Raw genomic sequence first — 20,966 nt, forward strand, 5'->3', positions numbered from 1 at the left:
TGGTATTATTTACTGGGGTGGGGGCAGGTAACTCCTGTGACCAGTCCTCTGCCCCTGGTACGGTCTAACCCTTGAAGTTACATTAAAATGATCATTTGTGGGGAGGAGGACAGCAAAGTCCTCATACTCCTTTCTTGGAGAGCAGAGTTACTATCATGCATACCTTCCTGTCCCATTCTCTCTTCTTCCAAGAACAGGTTACAACAACCTCAGCTGGGCTTTGGCAAATCACCTTCATCAGACCTTGCAGGTCTCGAAGCTGGCAGCTCTCCAGATCAGATAATGCACCTTATTTGTTTTGGAGCCTAATTTGGAAAAGAGAATGAGCTCAAGATGCTTTAAAGAGTGTGTTGTTCCAGACTGGGGAGTGCGGCTTAGTGGCACAGTGCTTGTCTAGTGTACTTGAGACCCTGGGCTTCATCCCAGCAAGTGGGGAGAGGGCTGGGAGGCTGAGGCTTCTGGCTGCTGGTCCCCAGACTAGTCCCTGTGCATGTGTAAAGAATGTGCTTGGCCTCAGGGCCCCTACTTCTTTCTGCTTCTGTTGGATGCCATTGCTTTTTCACTGAATGAACAAAAGGACCTGTGTAAGACACTTGTTAGGAGATTAAAAGAAAAAGGAAAAAGGAGATAAATCTCAACTCTATTATCTAGAAGCTGTGAGGTCTTAGGCAGATATGTATCCTCTTTACCACTCAGAGCCTCAGTTTTCTCATCTGTGCAAAGGGAATCATATTAATACCTACCTAACAGGATTATTTTGAAGATTAAATGAGACAAAGTATGTCAAGTGCTTAGGACAATGACTGGCCTGGGCAAATATTTATTTGCTGTGTGGTTAAGCTTTGTTAAATGCACATGATATTATCCCATTAGTGGGGTGAGTGGGATAATGTATGAGGAAGGGCTTTGTAAACAATGTGGTTTCCTTCCCAGGTCTCTTTTGGCATCTTACTGCAATCACCCCACATGTCTAACCTCTTCATAATTAGCAGTTATCAAGTATTACCCACTTTCCCCCTCCTGTCTCTCTTTCAAAATTAAAAAAAGAAAAAAAATCATAAGAGACCCAGGGGTCCCACTGTGTTTCCCAGTCTGTCACTGAACTCCTGGACTCAAGTGATACTCCTGCCTCAGCCTCCCTGTAGCTAGGATGACGAGTGTATACCATCATGCCTGGCTTTCCTCATATCTCATTTATTGGTCTAGGTGATGCTCTTTCTCCTTTTCAAGGCCACATTCCCAACTCTTCTTCTCCTCTTCTAGTCTTTATCCCAATCTTCAGTTATTTCATTCTGGTTCCTACTTTTTCTGTCTAAAATGCCTCCTGTCCATTTAGAACCTCTAACTATGAAACTACTCCTTTCCCTCAAGTCAGAATGGAGTCACCTCTTCCCTTTCAGGAAAAAGAGTTCCTGTTCCCTCTTTTCCACCTGTAAAGAGGTAAAAGAAGGAGCCCAAGCTTTAGACTGGCTACCAGGCTATTGTTCTAATTCCTTCAGAACCTTCCGGGGCAGTGTCGAACCTTGGGACTAGTTCTAGTGACTGCTTCTGCTGCAACTACTCTGTTGCCAGCATATAGAATCAGGTCTTTCTTATATTTCTGTAACTTCTCCAAGACTCTTTGGGAACCTGAAGATCAGTTTCCTAATCCCAGAAAACATTTGCAGAACATTTTGTCTGATATTCCTGCAAGTCTGGAAAATGGAAAATAAAGCAACATCACATAATTGGCATCCAGTTAGCTCAGCTGTCTAGGGTGCATCATCTCATTTGCATTCAGCAGAACTGGTTTATGTGTATGCCTTGTGAGTGGGCCCAAGTATGAGTGCCAGAACACACACAGAAGTCCATGAAAAGTTGGTTGTTGTGTTTACCAAGGAGCTGCACCTAGGAATGGGTAGAGCCAAGTGTCTCTACTCATCATACCTTCCTATCACAGCAGTTAGCACAATACTCAGTATACAACAGGTACTCAGTGAGTCCCTTATGATTGGTTAGTTCATGGACCTATTTGCTTCCCAAGCTACTGTTAGCTCACTCATGACCAACACTGAACACCCACCTGTGCTGGGGTTGGAACCCAGGGTCTCCCACGTGCTAGGCGGGTGCTCTACCTCTGAGCTACACCCCTAGACCTGAACTTCTTTGAAAAACTCCAGGATGGTCCCACATCTCCCCTGATGTGCATTGTTTGTCTTTGTCCCATTCCACAAAGAAGACAGAAGAAAACATGCCTTAATAGGTTCTGAAAAGTCAGTTCTGATCTTAGGGGTCCTGAAAAAACCTAAGTGGATGTTGTCTAGGTCCATCCAAGGACTAAAGCACTTCTTTGTTGGGCATGGGCCAGTCTGTGAAGTTCTGGACCCTATTGTTTTTGTCGTTGTTTGGCTGTTTTTGTTTTGTTTTTTTTTTTCCTGGTGCTGGGGATGGAACCCAGGGGTACTTTACCACTGAGCTACAACCCAAGCCCTTTGCCCTTTTTACTTTTTATTTTGAGACAGGGCCTCGCTAACTTGTGATCCTCCTGCCTCAGCCTCCCAAGTCCCTGAGATTGCAGGTGTGCACCACTGCTTCCAGCTCATGAAGGGCCTTAAGTCCACATTCTATTTGTATAGGGCTGTGTTTATGACTGTAATTATCACAACACTGACTGGTAAAGGGCCCTTTAAGTGTTGTGGGTTAATTTTTTTCTGGTACTGGGAATTGAACCCAGGGGTGTTCTACCACTGAACTATAAATCCCCATACCTTTTTATTTTTATTTATTTATTTATTTATTTTTGGTATGAGAGATTGAACCCAGAGGTGCTTAACCACTGAGCCATATCCCCAGCACTTTTTATTTTTTATTTTGAGAGTCTTGCTAAGTTTCTGAGGCTGGCCTTGAACCTGCGATCCTCCTGCCTAAGCCTCCAGAGTCACTGGGATTACAGGCATGCACCATCCTGCCCAACAGTTTGTTTTAGTTTTTTGTAATGATGATGGTAATAATGATCATATTCTCGAAGTGACCCAGGGCCATGCTACATCTTGTGGGGTTTTTATTGTTCAACCCCTTGATTTGGGAAATGGAAATTGAGCTGGGTGTGCAAAAAAGAAACCATATTCCCAAAACTGTGGCAACAGAATAGAAAGGGCATTTTCTCTCTCTCCTCTCCTTATCCACTCCCTAGGTTCTCTGGATATTCAGATGAGCATGAAGCCCTGACAGACCCAGGCACATCCTGGCAAGGCCCAGATGCCCTGTTCTGGGTTCCTGTAGGCAGCACCCAATAGGGAAATAGGTAAGAGTCCTTGTATCTTTGTGTCACATGCTGGCAAGCCTCAGCCTGCAGCAGCCACAACCATTCCAGCAGCTCAGGTGCCAGTTTGGCAGGAAGTTGGGGAAGCAGCTGGCTGTTCTTCAGGTTCCTGGGCTTGGCTCTGAGCAGTGGCAGGCTTGGGGGCTGGTAGGGGAAGATGCACAGCTTATTGGGGCCCTGCCTGTATATATCTGTTCATCAAAAAGGTGCCAGAGAAACCCGAGGAGCCCCCTTTCTGCTGCTCCTCTCTTTCCAACAACACTATCCCCACCCAATCCCCGGGCTATGAGGGAGAAGGAGATAGAGTCAAGCAACCATTGATAATCCCCTGAGCCAGCCTGTGCAACGCGCACATTGCTAGATTACTTATTTATTTATTTGGTACTGGGGATTGGAAGGTTGGTTTCATTTGTTTGTTATTTCCACAATCCCAGAACACTGGGGACTTGAACCCGGGCCTCCAGCATGAGAGGCATGCACTCTATGAGATGGGCTACATGGCCTGCTGGTATTGGGGATTGAAACCAAAGGTACTTTGCTACTGAGCTAGACCCCCAACCCTTTGCCCTTTTTATTTTTTATTTTAAGACAGGGTCTTGCTAAATTGCTTAGGGCCTTGCTTCATTGCTGAGGCTAGCTTTGAATTTGAAATCCTCCTGCTTCACCCTCCCGAGCTGCTGGGATTACAGGCGTTCGCTACCTCCCTTGGAGGTATCTTTTTAAAAAATATTTTAGTTGTAGATGGACACAATAGCTTTATTTTATTTATTTTTATGTGGTGCTGAGGATTGAACCCAGTGCCTCACACGTGCTAGACAAGCGCTCTACCATTGAGCTACAACCCCAGCCCTGGATTTTTTATCTTGAGAAGAAAGAGGCTCAACCAGAAAGACGGTGAGGCACACTGGTACTCCCAGCTACTTGGGAGGCTGAGGCAGGGAGATAGTAACTTATTAAGCTTGGGAAATTTAGCAATTTACTGAGATACTGTCTCAAAAAAAGGTGTGTCTCAAAAAAAGGTGGGGCAGGGGCTGGTGGGGTAGTTCAGTGATAGAGGGTTTGCCGCACGTGCGCAAGTCCCTGTGTCCAGTGCCAGTACTGGAAACAAACAAACAAACCAGGAAAAGGTAGCAAGCCCTGCTCAAATGCTCTTATGTCCATTATATTTGTTTCTCCACTTGCCCCTTTGCATTTCTTTGGTGTTTATGAGAAATCTTAGTGGCCAAATTAGAGTAAGGAAATGAGGTGGTAGTGTGGGTGTGGGTGTGGTAGGTGGGCAAATGGTAGGTAATTAGGGAAGGGACAGGAGATCAGGGATAGGCTAGTGACTAAATAGGTACCTGACTCATAATGATGGTGATGTTGGAGGCAGACAGAAATTCTCAAGCATATTCAATAGAGAGTAATGGAATTAAGTACATAGGGTTTTGTCCTGGGTTCAGATACTGGCATGGAGCTGGGTGCAGTGGCACATTCCTGTAATCACAACAATTTGAGAGACTAAGGCAGCAGAATCATAAGTTAAAGTTTGAGGTCGACCTTGACAACTTAGTGAGATCCTATCTCAAAACTTAAAAAACGGGGAGGGGGGTGTTGGTGTATAGCTCAGTGGCAGAATACCTGTGAATTCAATCCTTATTACTGCAAACAGACAAACAACAACAGCAAAACCACCAGAAAACAAAACAAAACAAAAAATTCACATACTTGCACAGTCACTTTGACTTTTGGCAAGATTTTTAACTTCTAAGTCTTTTTTTCCTGTAGGTTTATTATATTAAAGAAAATAATTTATGTTCCATTTAACAGGCATATGAATAAATAGGTGCATATGTGTGTGTGTGTCTACTCCATAAATGTTAATTGTTATAGTTTCTGTAATAATACTTTTTATTGCATCAAGTTCCCTGGGGTGTTGTGTTCTAGAAAGGAAAGGCTTAGCCACACATCTGTCTCTGTCACCGGAGCCTTGGGTTTACCTTGAAGACTCCTTCCCAGGTAACAGATCCCGGCTTCATCTCTAACTGTTTGTGTCACTTATGGTTTCTGGTGGAGTCCAGGCTCTCCTGGCTCTCAGCCATAGCCGCTTCCTCCTGCTGAGGAAAAGAGACTAGCTCTCCAGTGGTCTCCAAGAGCAGAACTCCAGTCCCTGCTTTTTCATCCTGGGACTGCTGTTTCCTGGCATTCATGAAACCATGTCCTGGATATCGCGGCCTCTTGTCCCCTAGACACCCCCCTTTTCTCTATTGGGATAAGGGCTTCGTCTCTGTTCTGCGTCACTGGATTTCATCACTTTTCCTCTTTGCAGTTTTAGTCCCCAGTGAGCCATTCTCTGTACACACTCTGGGGCTTCTCTGCAAATCTACACTCATCCCGCATCTTTAGGTCCTTTGAGTCTGGCTGGAACCAACCCTTTTATGCTCCCTTCCCCAACCTTCTAGAGCCCTGGAAGGGCCAGTCTTTCCCCTCTTGTAAATCTTTCCATGTAGCTCAGAGAAGGGGCAACCCCCAACCCCACCCCACCTCACCATTTTTTTTTTTTTTGGTATTGAGGATTGAGCCCAGGGGACACTTTTGTTTTTTATTTTAAGGTAGTCTTACTAAGTTGCTGAGGCTGGCCTCTTCCTGCCTCAGCCTCCAGAATTGCTGAGATTACAGGGTTGCATTACCATGCTAGCTAGATGCTTGGGACAGAGCTGCAGAGATACTGCCTCCCTGTACTTTGCCTGTAGGATATCACTCCCACCCCACCCCACATGCTTCCACTTCTCTTCCAGGCATTATTCACAGATCCACCTTTCCATTCTTATGTTGCTTTCAGGTTCCCTACTGGTACCAAAAGCTTGGGTTTTTGTTTTGTTTTCTTTTCTGGAGGAAAGGGGGTTAACTTTTTTGCTCCACTGTTTACCCCCCTTTACTTATGGATGGGCTTGCATCATCCACTAGTTTGGGCTATCTACACCTGATTCCATCTGCGAGCAGGTAAAATCCATTTCCACATAAGCAAGAAATAAGAGGTGGGAGTAAGGGGTGAGGCAAATCTAACTCATTTGAGGCAGACTATATTACCGTTAGTGGGTTCCCTTGCTGCTCACCATGAAGTGATGTGTATGTGCATGTGTGTGCATATTATTACCTCTTTACGCAGCGAAATAAAATTCTTAGCATGGTGCCTTGCATACAAGTGCTCATTAATGTTAGCTACTGTTAGTATTGCTATCTTTATAATTACTTAGGAGCAAAAGCAATACATTTTGCTGTGTACCCTATAAAATGCCCTGTTGAGTGTAGGTAGAGGTTTGAATACTCTTCTATGTGTTTGGGTGATTGGAGGAGAATTTCCTGAGAGGACCATGGCTGTGTGTGTTGTGGCTTAACTAGCTAGTCCAAGGTCTTTAGTAGCAGGCTTTCAGACTTTATACTTACATATGGATTTAATCTGAACTTTTCACCTGCTAAGTTGTTTTTCTGTTTGTGTTTGTTTTGTTTTTGGTGCTGGGGATGCCTTACACAAGCTAGGCAAGCACTCGGCACTGAGCTACACCCCCAACCCTTGCCTGCTAAATTGAAAGTGCTTTGAAGTGTTTCAACCCCTGGGATGGATTCAGGAACACAGGTCTACAATTTCATTACAGAATCTGCAACACCAACCACAGCCTGAGCAGCAAAGAGCTTCCTTTTTCTTCCCTATGAATGACCTTGACAACTGTATGATCATAGCAAGATCATCAGAGCAGGGATCAGAGGAAATAAATGCAAGCTTCAGATATGCAATATCATGACTAATCATAAAGATAATAAGTTGCAATATGTTATTGTGCTTATTGTGTTTCAGGCACTAAATTCTATAGGTGGATTATTTTATCTGCTGTTTGACCTTGAGCCCATACGTTTCCTGTTTCATTTTTGTAATCTGTAAAATGGAGATGAGGATACCTAACAGGGAGATTGAAAGGAAGCAATGAAATAATGTATGTGAGAAAAAAAGCACCAAAGGAGATTGTGTGTGTGTGTGTGTGTGTGTGTGTATATGCCATATTTTCACCAAAGAGCCAAGATGGTAATCTTCAGGCCTTTGATGAGTCTGCATTGCCCAGAGGAGGGATGTTGGCAAAGCTCCAGCTGATGGTGAATCTGATAGCCTAGCTTTGTGAGGGCAGAATATGAGGCCCATGGTGGTGCTTTATCTGTCACCTGAGATCAGGGTGTCTGTCTCCTGTCAAATATGACACCTGTTACAGGAGAAAAAGGCCCTGGCAGCTGGTGCTGTGGGAGGAGAGGTCTGGCCAGAGTAGGAGGAGTTCGCTTACCAGAGGGCAAGTGACAAGTGTCAGTAGTTAAATCAGCACATTCTTTAGCTCCAAGTTCCCCCAGCGGGTGAAGCAATGCCTGCATATTTACTGGCAGGATTAGTGTAGAAGCCAAGATGGAAGGCGGAAGGGTCCAAATATTTGGCATAGTGCCTTATGTGTAATGTGCACTTAGTGAATATTGATGGGCAGCAGGGAAGTATGAAGGAGAGCCACAGACCAATACCTGTGGGAGAAAGAGGCAGTGTTATCTATTGCTGTGTGACCACAGAGTCACTGCTGGCCCACAGTCTGCTTATAATCTGGTCATTAAACATAGACAGAAGAGAGTCAGAGGGCCACTGCTCTTTACAGTTTACAAAATTCAAAAGGGGACAGGCATGGTGGTGCACGCCTGTAATCCCAGTGATTTGGGAAGCCGAAGCAGAAGGATCACAAATTTGAGGCCAACCTGGGCTACTTACTAAGACCCTGTCTCAAAATAAAAAATAAAAAATAAAAAGGGCTGGGGATATAGCTTAGTGACAGAGTGCCCCAGAGTTCAATCTCCAGTACTGGGGGAGAAAAAAAATGGTGGGGAATTAAAACTTACATCTCCTGACTCCCAAATCCAAATAGTTAGGTAGAGGACTTTTTCCCCTTTCTTTTCGCTTTTTTTGTCGTTCATCATTTGGTTTTGCTGGTACTAAGGATTGAACCCAGGGCCTTAGCACATGCTAGGCAAGTGCTGTACCAACTGAGCTACATTCCCCAGCCCCTTCTTTCTATATATATATATATATTTTTTTAAATTGGTCCATTATAGTTATAAGGAAGAGAAATTTTATTGGATACTTTTTGGGTGTCAGGCCCCACATAATTCATTGGTCACAGCAGTCCTAAAGGGCAGGGTTGGTTGGTTTTTTATCCCCACCATCCAGAGAAGAAATCAAGGCCAAAGGGGTACAATCACTTGCACAAGCAGTCAGAGATTATAAGTGGTAGATACATAATTAGATCTTCCACTCCAAAGCCTTGCTTGTCTTGCTGCTATATGACCAAGTCTGCAAAGGGATGCTTGTACTCCTTAAATTGCTAAAGGTTGGGCTATTGAGGATTCTGGTTTCCAAGTATCACAGACCATCGAAACTCATTTGTGACCCAAGGGCAGGGCCTGGCTGGGTCTAACTTCACTGAAGTTTCTCCCTGTAATTCCTCTCTTTTCTTCCCCTCAGTGGATTTGTCCTTGCTACAAACAGAGCTACCTATTACCTTCTGTTAAAGAGATATAGCACTGCACACTAATTAAAGGTGGTGATGACAGATTTTTACTCAGCATTATTGTCAGAGGCAAAAGAGACTTTGGTATGGAATTGAGCTCAATCCTGTGTGCAGCAGAGATAGCTAGGGTTTTATAGCCAACAAGCAGAGTCAGTGGATAGACAATTACTAAGATGAGACCTCAGGGGACTATTGCTAAACTGGCCTAGCAGGATTGTTACTAAAGGCAAGAGTGGGAAGTGAGGCACTGACCAGATATCAAAGTGATCACATAGAATTGGGGGATTCTTACTGAACTGATTTAGCAGGAGTCTTGCTAACTACTGGGCAAGCCCAGGACAGAGCCCACGGATGAGACCTCCTCGAGAAGAAGGCTAAGAGCACCCCGTCTAAAGTTGGGCCCAGCAGAATGACTGTCACTTCCCAGCAGATGGTGGGGCAAGAGGCACTGACAGAGATAGTTCACTGACCTTGGGATAAGTTGTCTTAGCTTTAGTGTGACTTCCAACAGTCAAGGAATTGGGCCAGAGCTGAGAATTCTATGAGAAGGAATGTGCATCTAAGATAGCCATCACTCCACTGATAGGGCGATGCCATGTCTTTGGGCATTTCCTCACCACTCTCTCCAAAAGTAGGTGGTATTTAGTCATTAAGAGCAAAGTCAAAAGAGGTGACCCCATCATCCACATGCAGAAGCCAGTCAGGGCCTGTCCTCCTCCTCCCTACACTGTGACTCATTTGTCACCCAGGCCCCTGAACCCCACTAGCCACTAGCCAAGAGCGCCTTGGGGGCTGGGAAGGAAGTTTAGATTGTGTGTTTCAGTTAGAATCAGCAGATAATCAGACCACTTGCCCCTGAGCTCCTCTAAAAACGGAGGGTATAGGCCTGAGAGCATTCCTTTTTCTCCCTCACTTCCCATGTTCCCACCTCACCTCTCTGTCCCCCACACTTAGCTTCTCCAGAGCATACCCCTGCACTGAACTCCTCTGGCCTGTTTTGGACTGCCAGCCAAGAGAAACCTTAATGGCAGAAGGATAAACCTGCCCACGTTTCTGTAACCATAACAGGAGCAGAGGTTGAATGTCTGCAGAAACCCAAAGGTGTAGATCCCCAGCTGAGGCTTCTGTCCCAGGACTCCTCAAAGTCTATGCCAAAAAGTGTCCACAGGAGAAGATATAGATAGACTGAAAAAATGCTGGCTTGTGGGATAGAGTTCTGTCTGATCTAATCCTGGGTGTTAACTAGCTCTGTTTTTGAACACTGGGCTTCTCTTCAGAAAAAAATTTTTAAAATTTGCTCTTTTTAGATATACATCACAGTAGAGTATATTTTGAAACATTATACTGCATGGAGTATAATTTATTCTAATTAGGATCCCATTCTTGTGGTTGTACATGCTGTGGAGTTTCACTGGTTGTGTATTCACATATGAACATAAGAAAGTTAGATCTGATTCTTTCTACTGTCTTTCCTATTCCCATTCCCCCTTCCTTCCCTTCATTCCCCTTTGTCTAATTAAAAGAATTTCTAGTCTTCCCTCCCCCACCCCTTATTGTGTGTTAGCATACGCATATCAGAGAGAACATTCGACCTTTGATGTTTTAGGATTGGCTTCTTTCACTTAATATTGATAGTCTCCAGTTCCATCCATTTACTGGCAAATGCCATGATTTCATTCTTCTTTATGGATGAGTAATATTCCATTGTGTATTACCACATTTTCTTTATCCATTTATCTGTTGAAAAGCACCTAGGTTGGTTCCATAGCTTAGCTATTATAAATTGAGCTGCTATAAACATTAATGTGGCTGTGTCACTGTAGTATCCTGATTTTAAGTCCTTTGGGTATATGCCTAGGAGTGGAATAACTGGGTCAAATGGTGATTCCATTCCAAGTTTTCTGAGGAATCTCCATACTGCTTTCCAGAGTGGTTGCACCGATTTGCAGTCCCACCAGCAATGTATGAGTGTACCTTTTCCCCCACATCCTCACCAACATTTATTGTTACTTGTATTCTTGATAATTACCATTCTGATTGGAATAAGATGAAATCTCAGTGTAGTTTTAATTTGCATTTCTCTAAATACTAGAGCTATTGAACATTTTTTCATATATTTGTTGACCATTTGTATTTCTTCTTCTGTGAAGTGCCTGTTCAGTTCCTTTGCCCGTTTATTGATTGGGTTTGGTCATCTCTTATGCCATCTGTAAAATGGGAGTAATAAAACCTGGCCTATCTCATGAAGTTCTTAGAAGGCTCACGTGAAATTGTACCCGTGAAATGTCTCACAAACATTGAGGGGCTACATAAAATAAAAACCATGTAAGAAAAGCACCCCCTCTGCACCCCTGCTTTCCAGTATCTGACTCTCGGTCCTCACGCCCTCCCGGAATTACCACCTTCCGTGAGGCCACACTTGCATGTTGTATTCTTTACTCTGTGTCTGGCGGCTACTTGTGACTCTGCTGATGCTCACATAGGGATCCTATGAAACTTTATCTCACTGCCAACTGTTGGCTCCTGATGGTGGGTGACTGTCATCACACTTCTTTTGTGCAGTGCCCAATTCCTGTGTGCTAGGCACTCACTTTACCATTGAGCTATATCCCCCAGCCTCATGGGGCATGAAGAAGGTAGCAGCTCAGTTGAAATCCACCTGACCACGCTCTGTCTATTTTAACTTTGTCACTATAACTAAATAAACCTAGCTTTGCCATTTTGCCAGTCTGGGATCATTTTCCTTATCTGGAATGAGGAGGAAGTGACATCGAAAGTCCCATCTCGCTCTTGATGGTCTGTGATTCCCATGTAGGGCTAACGGTCATGCCCAAGAAATCTTCTTATAGGGAGAAAGCTCTGGCTCCTGGTGAATAACAGTAGCTGATCTCTAGACTCTGATTCTCTCCCACCCTCACCCCAGTGGAGCCCCTTGCCTCTTTGCTTGTTGAGGAATGCGTGTGTGTACCCCAGCAGTTTCCTGTTCCCTCCCTCCCTCTCACCATCAGATGGCTTTTTGCCTTCCCAGATGTGTGTAAGCCAATTGGTTCCAAAGCCTTCAGAGTCAGACATCATTGGTCACAGCTTCCAAATCAACCAGGCCTCTAACCTTATATCTCTAGCAGTTTATAAGTTTATTTGACAAACACAAAGTCTCAGACCTATCCTTCCTTGCCTCCCCCAGCTCTGGTTTTATCCAACAACACAACAATATCTAATGACGGGTAGACAGAGGCCTCCCCCACCCACTATAATCCCTTGCAGCTTCCCTGAAAAGGGCCTGAGCTGGAGGGAAGAGAGCACTTCTTTTAATGGCTATTTTTCCACAGCAACTTTTGGAAAAAAAATCAGTCTCCAGGGGCAGCTGAGTGGGAATCTCAACCTGTAGTGGGTCAGCAATGGGAGAATGATGGTCATACCTGACCTGGCTCTTGTGATTTCTGGAAGGTAGCAACTTCTTCTTTTTTTTTTTTTTTTGGTACTGGGGTTTGAACCCAGTGCCCTTTACCATTAAGCTATTCTAATGAGTTTAAGCTCATTTCCTGTCTCTGCCCTGTGGACTTTGGCTGAGGTTTTATTTGCTTGTTTGTTTTGAGGGTGGAGTACTGGGGATTGAACCACTGAGCCATGTCCCCAGCACTTTTTATTTATTATTTTAAAATAGGGTCTCACTAAGTTGCTTAGGGCCTCGCTGAATTGCTGAGGCTGGCCTTGAACTTGTGATCTTCCAGTCTCAGGCATGCGCCACCATTCCCAGCTTGGCCAAATTTTTTACTGTCTTTCGCCCCACCCACTTCATACCTACTGTATGAAGACCGGGAGGAGCAGAAAGAAAGATGATTACTTGTATTATCTCCATCTGTCCAAGCTTACAGTTTTATGAAGTTCTGGAATTATGTTGAGCTTGCTTTTCTTTGTTCCCTTCCGAAGGGTATGGCAGCTGGAGAGAACTGGCCAAGGCTCTGGCCAGCAGGAACATCCCAGCTGTGGATCCCAATCTTCAGTTCTACCGTCCCCAGAGGCCGAACCTCAAGGTATGTGGCAGGGCCTGACCCTTTCCCTGCTGGTGTTGTTAACATGGACCCTCAGTTGTCCCACTCCCATGGCCTTAGGAAAACCTCTGCTCTGTCCTGTGAGAGACAGAGGCGAATCAACTAGTGGAATCCCATCTGCTATCTGGAATTTCTGGAGGTTGAGCCCATTCTGCCCTCCTCAAAACCTAGTGCTACCACTGGACCTGGCTTTCCTATTTCTGTCTTTACTGCATCATTCAAACTACCCCTGTCTAACCAGCTCCAGTCATTCAACCTCCAACACAAACAGCATGTCTTGGGGCTAGGAGTGCAGCTCAGTGGTAAGTGCTTTCCTAGCATGTGTGAGTCCCTGCATTTAATCCCAGCACCAAAAAAAAAAAAAAAAAAAAGAGCCAGGCATCATGGTTGTGCATGTCTGTAATCCCAGTATAATCCCAGAGATTTGGGAGGCTGAGCCAAGAGGATTGCAAGTTGAAGTCTAGGTTTGGCAATTTAGCAAGACCCTGTCTCAGAATAAAATAAAAAAGAGATGGAGTGTAGCTCGTGGTAGAGTATTCCTGGGTTCTATTCCCAGTACTGAAAAAAAGAAAAGGCAAATAAAACAGCATGTCCTGCCTCTTTCTCTTATGGAGACTGAACCGTACATTGATGAAAATAACCAGATACTTGCTGCTGAAAGCCAGAGGAAATGCTAGACAGACACCACACCCTGAAAATAGCTGGGGTGCTGTTTGTAATGGGGTGGCATTTTGTTTGATTTGGGAAATTCCTGCAGTGTTTGTTGATAGGTTAGGGAAATTAGACTCCAATTCAGTCTGGAGCCCCTAATTAAGTATAAAACAGACATGGGTGCCTAAGGCTAGACCAGAACCAGGACCTGCATAATAGGGAGGATTTGTACCTGAAAGTCTCCAGCTTACTGAGAGACAAGTGAGTAACAAATCTGGGCAGAACTCTGGGGGAGGTAGAGGAAGGAGGAGTCAAAGCCCCTGCCCTTAGGAGGTCTTGATTTAATTAGGAAAAAAACTTTTCTTTCTCCATATGAGACAGATGGAGAAAATCTCAAAGCTCAGGAGCACATACTTATGACACTGTTAAGGACATATTCTCCTGAGGGATATGGTGAGAATGAATGAGAGTGTTGCTTAAGTCACAAGCTTCCTGGGGGTAGGGACTGCTTCCCCACAGGCACCGTCAAGGGTCCTTGAAGACGGTTCTGCCCCCAGGTTCTCACCCTAATATTCCCACCAAGATCATTCTTTGTTTTTTCACTAGGACCAAGAAATTGACAGAAGTGGGAACAGTAACAATAGCTACTTGAGGTGGAACAAACCTGTACCTTGGCTCTCAGAGGTAAGGGACTTCTCTTTAACAGAGTTAATTTTTTTTTAAAACAGATAATTCCAGAAATCATGGGTAACTTTCTCCTAGCGATTATTACTGTATTAAAATGCTTGCCCCTGGGACTCCCAGTTCATTTGATTTTTCTTCCCTTAGAGAAGGAGCCCTAACATTTGCTTATGCCCACTGTGTGCCAGGTTCTGTGTATCATCTGTTCCCAGCTTTTGGACCCTGTAAGTTAGTATCATTGTGTCAGTCAGCTTTCCATTGCTGACATAAACGACTCATAAGGAGGAAAAGCTTTCTTTTGGCTCGGTTTCAGAGGTTGCAGTCCATGTCACTTGGTCCCTTCTTTTGCTTGTGATGAGGCAGTACATTGTGGGAGCTTGTGGCAGAGGAGGCTTGTTTACCTCATGGCAGCCAGGAAGCAAAGAGCAAGAGGAAGGGGCTAAGGTCCCAATATCCCCTAGCCATTTCACTTCCTGCCACTAGGCCCCACTTCCTAAAGGTTTCTCTACCTCCCAATAGGGCCACGGGCTGTGGACCAAGCCAATCAGCCTTTGGGAGACATTGGAGATCCAAACTCTAGCCATCATAATCCTCATTTTATAGGTGGGAAAAACAAGCCTCAGGAAAATTATGTGATTTTCATGGCCAGGCCAATCCCTAATATTAAAGATTTAACAAATTTCTCAAACTGTCTTGGACCATTAAGTCCCATAAGATATTCCAGGAAGTAAAGAGCTTATTGTTAAATGAATTAAACAAAACAAAACTGTGTACTACATCCTCTTCTTGGAAATAGACATTAGCATATGAAAGATTCTGAGAAGTTCTGCAGTCATGATGTTCAACATGGTTGGGCTCAGCATGTCCCAAACCTACTTGCCCCCAAATTGCTTGTTCCATGAAATATCTATTAATATTCTGTGATGTTAGGGTTGTAAGGAATATGCATTAGGAAACTCTGCTTTAGAAAATGTTTTGAAAAAAAGTTAAATGCGTGAATAAAAATCATAACCAACTGGGGGTGGTGGTATGTGCTTGTAGACCCAGGTAGTACTCAGGAGGCTGAGGCAAGAGGATCAATTGGATCGATTGAACCCAGGAATTCCAGGTCAGGCTGGGCAACAGAGTGAGACCACATCTCAAAAAAAAAAAAAAAAAAAAAAAAAAAAAAAAAAAAAAAAATCAGGCTGGGTTTTAGTTTAGTAATAAAGTACTTGTCTGGCATGTGCAAGGCCCTGGGTTGGATCACTAACACTGCATAAACAAAAAAGTACAACCCTCCTGATACACTTTATTTATAGACTTTAGTACTCTTTTTTCTTTTGGTTAAGAGACGGAGGCTCAGGGAAATTACTGAGCATACCCAAATTACCTTCGGTAAATACTGTGCTAAGACTTGGGACATGGTGCTTTGGGGATGAAAATTTTAGGTTGGGTTTTATTTTAGTTTGGTTAGAACCCAGTGTCGTTTTATCTCTAGGCCTGTGGACCTAGGTTACTTTTCTTCGTCTGGTGGTGTTGGCCAGCCCATTGTCTTTAGCCTCACCTATCACAGTTGATCTCTTCAGCCTGGGTGGTTTTATTTCCAGTCCACCAACTTGCTCTGGACAGGAGGGAAGGAGGCAGTACTGTACCAAATGTGTTGTTAGGTTATCCACACTGTGAAGCTGCCTCTTTTGAAAACCTGAGAGAGGATGGATTACAACACTGGCACACCTGTTCTAGGTGATATCACCAGGTAATTGTGCCCTGCCCCATCTGGAGATAGTTTTGAAAAGAAATTGCCTTACAGATCATTTGGTTTGGTGATACAGTCCTCTCTTTTGAGGGCAACTTGGATCATTTTTCTTAATAAACCAACTATTTGGAAAGAGTATGGCTACATCCTATTCTGCATTTACTAACAATGAATTTCCCCCACTTTTTGCAAAAGATATAAATATATATATGTGAATATATAATAAAACAAAAACAGTGAACAAATAGTAAATGTAATTAAAATAGAATTAACATTTTTTTTTTTTTCTTTTTGGAGAACTGGGATTGAATCCAGGGACATTCTATCACTGAGCCTTATCCACATCCCTGTTTATTTTTTATTTTGATACAGGGTCTTTCTAAGTTGCTAAGGCTGTCCTCAAATGTGCAATCCTCCTGCCTGAGACTCCTGAGTCACTGTAGCTGTGATTATAGGAGACACCACCCATCAGGATTAACTTCTTAAAGAAATGTTTGAAGCTGAACATGGTGGTACACACCTTTAATCCCAGCAATTTGGGAGGTTGAACCAGGAGAATTGCAAGTTTGAGGCTAGCTTTAGCAATGTAGCGAGACCCTGTCTCAAAATAAAAATAAAATAAAAAGGGCTGGGAATGTGACTCAGTGGAAGAGCACCCCTGAGTTCCATCTCTAATAGTAGGTGAAAAAAAAGCTTGATATTGTAGTACATGTGTATGACCATTTGGTGGTGGATGACTTGTTTCCACTGATTTCATTTTTTTACGTATTAAAAGTAGCTTTAAAGTTCTCATTAGTACCTGGGTGTGATGCTGCAAACCTGTAATCCCAACTGTGAGGGAGGCTGAGGCAGGAGGAAGAGGATCACAAATTCAAGGTCAGCCTGTGCAACCTTGTCTCAAAATAAAATAAAAAGAACTGGGATGCAGCTCAGTGCTTGTCTAGAATGCATGAGGCCCTGAGTGCAATTTCCAGTACCACAAAATAAATAAGCAAAATGAAAGTGCACAGTTCAGTAGCTTTTAATATATTTACAGAGTTGTACATCCCTCACAGTCAATTTTATTGTTCATTACCTTGAACAATAATCCCCATACTCCCTAGCTACATCACCCTTCCCTACCCTAATCCCCCACCCTCAGAAAACAGTCATCTACTCTCTGTCTCCATGGATTTGCTTGTTCTGGATACTCAGAAATGGAATTATACAATATGTGGTCCTGTGTCTGGCTTCATTCCTTTAGTGTGTTTTCAAGGTTCATCCATGTTGCAGCAGGTGTCAGTATATCACTTTCATAAGATGCCATTATAAGATGCCATTATACAGATAAACTACCTTTTTTTTTTTTAATTTTTCAACTAAGACAACAAAAGGGTTCTTTTATTGTATATGTGTTACGCTTGCCCACGACTGAGAACAGAATGCCTCAGGTCTAGGCATGTTTTGGTATGAGCAAGGTAGGCCTCTCAGAGGTGTCTTGGTGATACAATGGTGCAATGGATGTTCTATCCATTGAGAGAGTTCTAGTCTTCAGCATGCCATACACCAACTTGTACCAGCTCCCTGGTCTCTGGCATTCCTTAGTTCTGCTCTTTTGGACTCCACAGGTGCACAAGTTAGCAGTTTGCTTGGACCTCTGCTTGTCTTCCTATTTCTACACTTCAGCCTGATCACTTCTTCACATGACTCTTGAGTTTCAAAAATTTTTAGGAAGATGGTGCTAAGGCCGAGGGAGGCATATACTGCATTTTATTTATCTGTTGGTAGACATTTGGGTTGTTGGTATCTTTTTGCTATTTTTGAATAATGCTGCTATGAGTATATATGTACAAGTTTTTGTTTTGTATGGATCAGTCTTTCCTGTTTTCAGATCTCTAAGTCACCATCATCATAGTTTGTCTTGTATTCTGTACTTTTTTTTTTTTTTTTTTTTTTTTTTGACACTGGAGTAGTCAGAACCCAGGCCCCACACATGCTTGTCAAGTGCTCTACCACTGAGCTACATTCCCACTTTCATCTTTGACTGATGCAAAACACTTGATTCTTATAGAATAAATGCAGGATCATGTTGTTCTAAGCTCAGCTTCTGAAAGCATTTGTTCATTCAAAAAATTAAGATGTGCTGAGGGCACCAGAGAGGGCACTTTTGACTCTTCTGGGAAAGAAGAGAATACTTCAGAGAAAACTTGAGAACAGCTCTGGAGGAAGAATAGGAGTTGACACGGGGAAACTGATAGGACCTTTCAATCAGAAAATGGTGTTTATAAAACAGAAGTCAAAGAACCAGACACTTTGGGCAAAGACAGGGAATTTGGTGTGGGTAGAGTGGAATGTGAGGTGAGACTGCAAGGTAGGTCAATCTGAAAGGCCAGGGAAAGGTTTTTTGTTTTGTTTTGTTTTGTTTATACTAGAAACCCAGAGACACTTAACCACTGAGCCACATCCCTAGTCTTTTTTAGAGCACTGCTGAGTTTCTGAGGCTGGCCTTGAACTTGTGATCCTCCTGCCTCAGCCTCCTGAGTTTCTGGAATTATAGGTGTGCATCATTGCTCTGAGCCAAGGAGAGAGAGGTTTTGTTCCAAAACTGTCTGTCTAAGGTTTTTTTGGCGGGGGAGAGGTGGGTATCAGGGATTGAATTCAGGGGCACTCGACTTCTGAGCCACATCCACAGCCCTATTTTGTACTTTATCTAGAGACCCGGTCTCACTGAGTTGCTTAGCACCTTGCTTTTGCTGAGGCTGGCTTTGAACTCATGATCCTCCTGTCTTGATTTCCCAAGCAGCTGGGATTACAGGCTTGTGCCACCGTGCCCATCTGTCTGAAGATTTAAGCAGCAGGGTAACCTGATCAGATTTGTTCTTTAGAATGATAATCCTGGAGACAGTGAGAGGACTTCAGTGGAAGGGAAGAAGCTGAGATTCATATAGGTCTACTGCAGGCCTGGCAAGCCTGGCAATGGTCCAGCAGAGACTGGATCACAGAGGTGGAAGATGGTGAATGTTCCAGTGTGAGGACCCAACAAACTGGCCTCACCCTCTTGATGCATACCCCCTTGAATTCTCCCCATTTCCACAAAGTTAATTGCTGTGTGTCCTTGGGAAGTCAGTTTACCTCTCTGAGTCTTAATAACCTCACTTCTAAATTGTGGTGGTTCCAAGATTATCTTCTCCACTATTTCTTACTGAAAGTTGCAAAACTAATTGTCCATAGATGTGCTCTGGCACTTGGAGGAACCCATGCCCTTCCCTGGGTCTTAGCCCCTGACAGACAGGAAGAATGTGGGCAGAGAGCAGGATTGGTGTGCTGGAGTCCCATATCCCTGCTAGATAAAAAGTCTCCCAAACTTGGAGGGACACGAATCCAGGTAGAGGAGAAGGAGGGTACCTATGCTTCCCTGATAGACCCCCATCTATAGCCAAGGGTAGGGCAGGCACAGTTTGAAGGCTTGACTGATGCTGGTAAGGGTCTAGACCTCTGAGGAAATGGCCTGTCCCCTTCCAGCAGTCCCACCTCTCCTGGTCTGACTGTTCCCAAAGTACCTCAGGTTCCCATTCCTAAAGCAAGAAAGGTCCTGAGTGGGAGTGGGAGGTGGCCAACCCAGTTTACCCTCCTTTCCCTGCCCTAGCCTCCTGTAGCTCTGGCCTGCAGGCTACACACAGTGGACGTCTCTGGTGGCCTGCCCTCCCCCATAGCCCTCCCTCTCAGTTCCTGGGATCTGAACAAACTGCCCTGAAATCTTCCAGGGAGCGGGCAGAGAGCAAGTCACTGGGAGGAGACAACTGAGTTTTGTAAACTGAACTTGAGGAATTTCCCCAGAATTAATACAATGTTCCCTTTCTTTCCTTCCTTGAAGCCTTAACCCACCTCCCACCTACACAGCCCACATTCCCTCTCCCACCCACCCCAGCCCCCCACTCATATTCCTGTGACTGATGGCTGCTTCCCAAGATCCCACATTCCTAGCATTGACCAGGCCAGCATGCCCAGGAAGTGCCAAGTCACTAAAAGGTCAGGAAGGGACAGGCTTCCCTGTGTCTTTTCTGGATCCAGCTGTTGGGCCACGTAACCCCCAAGGCCATGGCCACCCCACACCCAGACCTTTGGCTGCTGAGGAGTTGCTGCCCCTTCTGTCCTCCCTTCCCCACCCTCCACCAGCTCTCACTGAAGACTTCATGCCCCTTCCTTCCACCCCAGCGTCCAATTTAAGTGTCCCTCACACCTCTGCCCAGTATTCCTAAGGGCAGCTCAGATTTTGGTATCTGATGGGCCACAGAGGGGAGGGACAGACTGCGCTGTTTGTATAGTGTAATTAACTGAGGCCCCGGCACCTGGAGATGAAGCTCTGGAGACAGGGAGGAGGAAAGAGCTGAGACAGGGAAATCTGAAACTCTGATCAACTGGGACAGCATCCCTGCTTCCCCTTCCCTCTCAAACTTTCGGCCCTTCCACCCACCCAGAGTACTGGTTTTTGCTTTATCCCTTTCTTCTGAAGGGGACTCTCTACTCCAGGTCTTCAAGCCCAGTCCTGTCACTGATCAGTGCCATGGCCTGAAGGGGACAGATTGCTTCTACCTACGCAGCACTGCTTGAGAGGCCTCTGAGTGCCTGAGAGCCACAGGAGGCCCCTGCATGGGAGCAGCCCATGGGTCCCTAGATACCTCCCATAGCTCTTCACCAGCTGCTCCCCCGAGCCTGGCCAGAAGCGTGAAGACTACTGAGTAGATAAGGTTTCACCAGCAGACAGCTGTAGGGCTTTCCTCTCATTAGGAGTTGGGTGGGGGGGTATGGAGAGGAGCAAGTCCTTAGCTGAAACCCAACTTGGCTCCTCCTTCCAGCTCCCTATTATCTTTGCTATTTCGTCATGGCTATTACCATCCTCCCTTGCCTGGGGAATGAAAACCAGCCCCCTTCTTGCATGAAATGAGCAGGGTGTGTGTGTGTGTGTGTGTGTGTTTGCACATGTATATCTGGAA

The 20,966-nt window shown here is 44.6% G+C and overlaps 1 protein-coding gene across 1 annotated transcript in view; it reads left to right on the plus strand.

Moving 5' to 3' along the window:
- The window catches only part of B4GALNT3 (beta-1,4-N-acetyl-galactosaminyltransferase 3), a 106,194-nt gene that overhangs the window by 61,467 nt on the left and 23,761 nt on the right, over positions 1-20,966 (plus strand). The window contains exons 2-3 of the mRNA XM_079142374.1: positions 12,802-12,905; positions 14,181-14,258. Of these exons, the coding sequence (XP_078998500.1) occupies positions 12,802-12,905; positions 14,181-14,258 (182 nt within the window). The remainder of the gene's footprint in view (positions 1-12,801; positions 12,906-14,180; positions 14,259-20,966) is intronic.

This window comes from Sciurus vulgaris (assembly GCF_902686455.1).
Source record: "Sciurus vulgaris genome assembly, chromosome: 5".
In the NCBI taxonomy this organism is placed as follows: domain Eukaryota; kingdom Metazoa; phylum Chordata; class Mammalia; order Rodentia; family Sciuridae; genus Sciurus; species Sciurus vulgaris.